The following is a 3,902-nucleotide window of genomic DNA, read 5'->3' as shown; positions in this document are numbered from 1 at the left end:
AGAGGGGGGAGAATGTGGAAAGTATAGGTGTACCACACTGCTCTAGGGAGGATGTGTAGATGGAGGGAACCCAATTGATTTATAAATTAACCTGAGAGGTATTGTGATTTTTTTTTTTTTCTGGGACAGAGTCTGAATTTGTTGCTCTGAGTTGAATGCCGTAGCTACTATTTAAATAATAGGTGCCCAAGCCTCGCACAGACTAAACAGTAAATATTCCTTTTGTCCAGATTTGTTAAACAGTTACTGTCTGGCAAGAACGATGGCCCTGGAATATGGAGATGTATAAAGTAGGGTGACCAGACCTCCCACTTTTGGCGGGACAATCCCGCTTTTGAACAATTTGTCCTGTGTCCTGCGGCATTTTAAAGAAGTCCTGATTTTTGGAAAGAATGCACGAATGGGCCGGAGAACAGGAAGGGAATATACCATTTTCGGCTGCCATGTGGCTATTTCGCCAGAATATGAGTTTTATATTATTTTTGTTAATTTTATAATGTTAAACTGTAATAATAACAAATAATTGTTGAAAAGTGATTATCTAGAACTGCTTATCGAAGTTTGCATTGTTGTCAGGTCCTGCCCTGCCCCTCCCCTGCCGCGTCCCCTGTCCCCGGCCATGTTGTCCTGCTTTACAAATGTTAAAGTCTGGTCACCCTAGTATAAAGTCAAGATCCCTGCCCTTAAATTAAAAAAAAAAGAAAGAAAGAAAAAAGTGTTGTGAGGAAGAAACTATTAGCATTCTGGCCTCTTCCAGCCTCTTGTTGGATGGCATTCTTGTCACTCAAGGTCAGAGAGGTGGGGGGGTCTTAGGCCCTATCCAATCAGGGATGCTCCAATATGAACTGTCCAATCAGATGCACATCCAGAAAGAAGGCTGCGGCACCCGGGGATTTTGAGCAGCGTTTGTCTCTTGAGCTGGGCTCTGAGCAGGACCCTCTTGTTCAGCTGTTGCATCTCCTGGAGATCCCAGATGTCTGTGCAGCAGCCTCTGTCACCCTGTGACCTGCAGGTACTGGGAGATCTGTAGGGAGGACACCGGGACATCCCGGGAGCTGGGAAATGGTGAGTACAGGGGACTGGGTGTCCTGAGAGGGGGAGGGGCGTGGTTGGAGCCGGAAGAGGCTGTGGCCGGACCGGGCAATTTCCCTTCAGTTTTAGAGTCTTCAGACTAAAGTTTGCCACCGGCACCCCTTGGCCCACGGAGCCCACTTGGGAAAAGGTGGAGTGGGGGGCAGGGAGTTGGGACCCTGTTGCTACAAGCGTTTCTGAACCTGTTACCTGGACCACGGCCCAGAGCCCTCTGAGCAGCTGTGTGCCTGCAGCGCCCGGCGTCCCTCCCTCGGGTGACAGTAGAAGGGTCCTCAGGGGAGAATCCCAACTGAGTGTGTGGGGTTTGTTCATGGAGGGGCTGTAGTCTGTGGGGCCCTCAACCCCTCCATTCTTTTGTTAAACAAACTGAGGTCCCGCTGCCCGGAGTCCCACGCTTGCGGAACCGGAAGTGGCTCGGTTGCCTGTGGTTGTAGTTAAATACAGGGACAGGGAGTTGATGGATAAAAAGGCTTTATTATAAGCCAGGCTAGTAATTCTGGAGAACATCGATTGTAATTTTTTTTGGCCGGGGCTGAGTTTGAACCCGCCACCTCCGCCATATGAGGCCGGCGCCCTACCCCTTGAGCCACAGGCACCTCGATTGTAATTTTTTAAATGCTGTTTTTTCTATGTAACAAACGTTAATAATTTATATAGGGAATAATATCACAAGTATACTAACATGTAGGCAAGTTTAATACATACGACAATTTAAAACTAATCAAAAATCATCAATAAAACATCATTAAACATGCTATTAACTTGTTCTACAGTGCCTTACTACTTCCTTGGTTTTTCTTTTCAGCATTATTATCTTTATTCCCCATTTCTGGTTTGGCCTGTTTGACTGCCTTCTTCTTCCTATGTTTTAAAGTGAATTCTCAGTTCAGAAATAGCCTAGAAAAGGTTGTGGGGCTGTCTGTGTCTACCACATTCTCTACTTTTATTTGTTTTATTTTCACATCTATGAAATTGATTTAAAATGAAAATAATTTTAAATAATTTTAAATTTGTTATGGTTACTTAAATTAACATGTGGGCTTTGCTGGTTAATTTTGTTTCAGAAATTTGTGAAACATGGCTGAGCATGGTGGCTCAGGCCTGTAATTCTAGCACTCTGGGAGGCCAAGGCAGGTGGATTGCCTGAGCTCATGAGTTTGAGAGCAACCTGAGCCAGAGGGGCAACTAATCTCTAAAGAAAAAAAAAAAAGCGGGTTGTTGTAGCCAGCACCTGTAGTACCAACTACTTGGGAGTCCAAAGCAGGAGAATCGTATAAGCCCCAGAGTTTGAGGTTGCTGTAAGCTATGATGTCAGGTACTCTACAGATGATGACAAAGTGAGATGGTCTAAAATAAAATAAAATAAAAATGAAAAAGAAATTTGTGACACAGTGGGTATATATGAATGGTATACATTACATTTTGTAACATAGTAAGAAGCTTATAATGTATAACGTAAGAGTAGGTATTAAGACTGGGCACTTGTGGCTCAAGTGGCTAAGGCGCCAGCCACATACACCTAAGGTGGCAGGTTGGAATCCAGCCTGGGCCGCCAAACAACAATGATTTCTGCAACCAGGCTCTGTCTCAAACAAAAAAAAAAAGAATAGGTATTAAGGTACAGACTTAGGTAATGTTGGGTAATTATGACAATTCTTCAGATAGGAAGTATTGGATATTCTGAAAAATCTTGTTTTTTGTTTATTTGGACTATGTCTTTTATATTACTTATATTACTTGCTTTTTTTTTTTTTTGAGACAGAGCCTCAAGCTGTCACCCTGGGCAGAGTGCTGTGCCATCACAGCTCACAGCAACCTCCAACTCCTGGGCTCAAGTGAGTCTCCGCCTCCCAAGTAGCTGGGACCACAGGCGCCGGCCACAATGCCTGGCTATTTTTTCATTGCAACCATCATTGTTTGGTGGGCCCGGACTGGATTCGAACCCACTACCTTAGGTGTATGTGGCTGGCGCCTTAGCCACTTGAGCCACAGGTGCCAAGCCAATGTACTACTTGCTTTTAATGAGTTGGGAATTGTTAGATAAATTGAAGCAGTATATAGATTTTAAAGTTTTTATGTCTATGATTGTGTTTTAATAATCAATAATGGCTGCTTGAATTTTAGTATAGCTTCTCATACTTGTTTTAATTCAATGTTCAGAGTGTTTATGGCTTGAGAAGTTGTATTAAGGGTCTTGATGATGGCACATGCCAATGGACTAATTTCCAGACTGAGTCCAATAGCTATCCTTGGTATGACAAAAATGACCAAAGTGGTGTATTTAGTGAAGGGTTCCAGACCCAAGGATAAGATCATTCTGAGACACGAGATGAAAGTGAAAGGGAGATCCAATTTTTTCAGTTAATGCGGCCTTTATTTCACCTGGAGTACAGGTGGGCTGAGATTCCTGACTGGGGAGAATTCCACACGTGTGCTATGGGGGACCCAGAGTTAAAGGGTGTTTTGTTATGGTTAGTTAAATTGACATGCGGGCTGTACTGGTTAATTTTGTTTCTGAAATTTGTGAAACACGGCTGAGCATGGTAGCTCAAGCCTGTAATTCTAGCCCTCTGGGAGGCCGAGGCAGGTGGATTGCCTGAGCTCATGAGTTTGAGACCAGCCAGAGCCAAAGGGACACCTAATCTCTAAAGAAAAGAAAAAAAAAAGCCTGGTGGTCTAGCCAGCACCTGATAAGGTGACCAGACATCCCGCTTTGGGCGGGACAGTCCCAATTTAACAATTTGTCCTGCGTCCCATGGCGTTTTAAAAAAGTCCTGATTTTTGGAAAGAATGCACAACAAGCTAGGGAA

General features: G+C 44.0%; 1 protein-coding gene across 1 annotated transcript in view; it reads left to right on the top strand.

Annotated features, from left to right (window-relative positions):
* The first annotated feature begins 960 nt into the window (after nucleotides 1-960).
* The window catches only part of LOC105888409 (protein ZNF738-like), a 47,772-nt gene continuing 44,830 nt past the window's right edge, over nucleotides 961-3,902 (top strand). The window contains exon 1 of the mRNA XM_023509141.1: nucleotides 961-1,065. Within this exon, the coding sequence (XP_023364909.1) occupies nucleotides 1,063-1,065 (3 nt within the window). The 5' untranslated portion in view covers nucleotides 961-1,062. The remainder of the gene's footprint in view (nucleotides 1,066-3,902) is intronic.

This window comes from Otolemur garnettii, unplaced genomic scaffold (genome assembly GCF_000181295.1).
Source record: "Otolemur garnettii isolate 467f Iridium unplaced genomic scaffold, OtoGar3 scaffold00412, whole genome shotgun sequence".
Classification (NCBI taxonomy): Eukaryota; Metazoa; Chordata; class Mammalia; order Primates; family Galagidae; genus Otolemur; species Otolemur garnettii.
The sequence above is the reverse complement of the archived record's forward strand: the minus strand, read 5'-3'. Positions and strand labels throughout refer to the sequence as shown.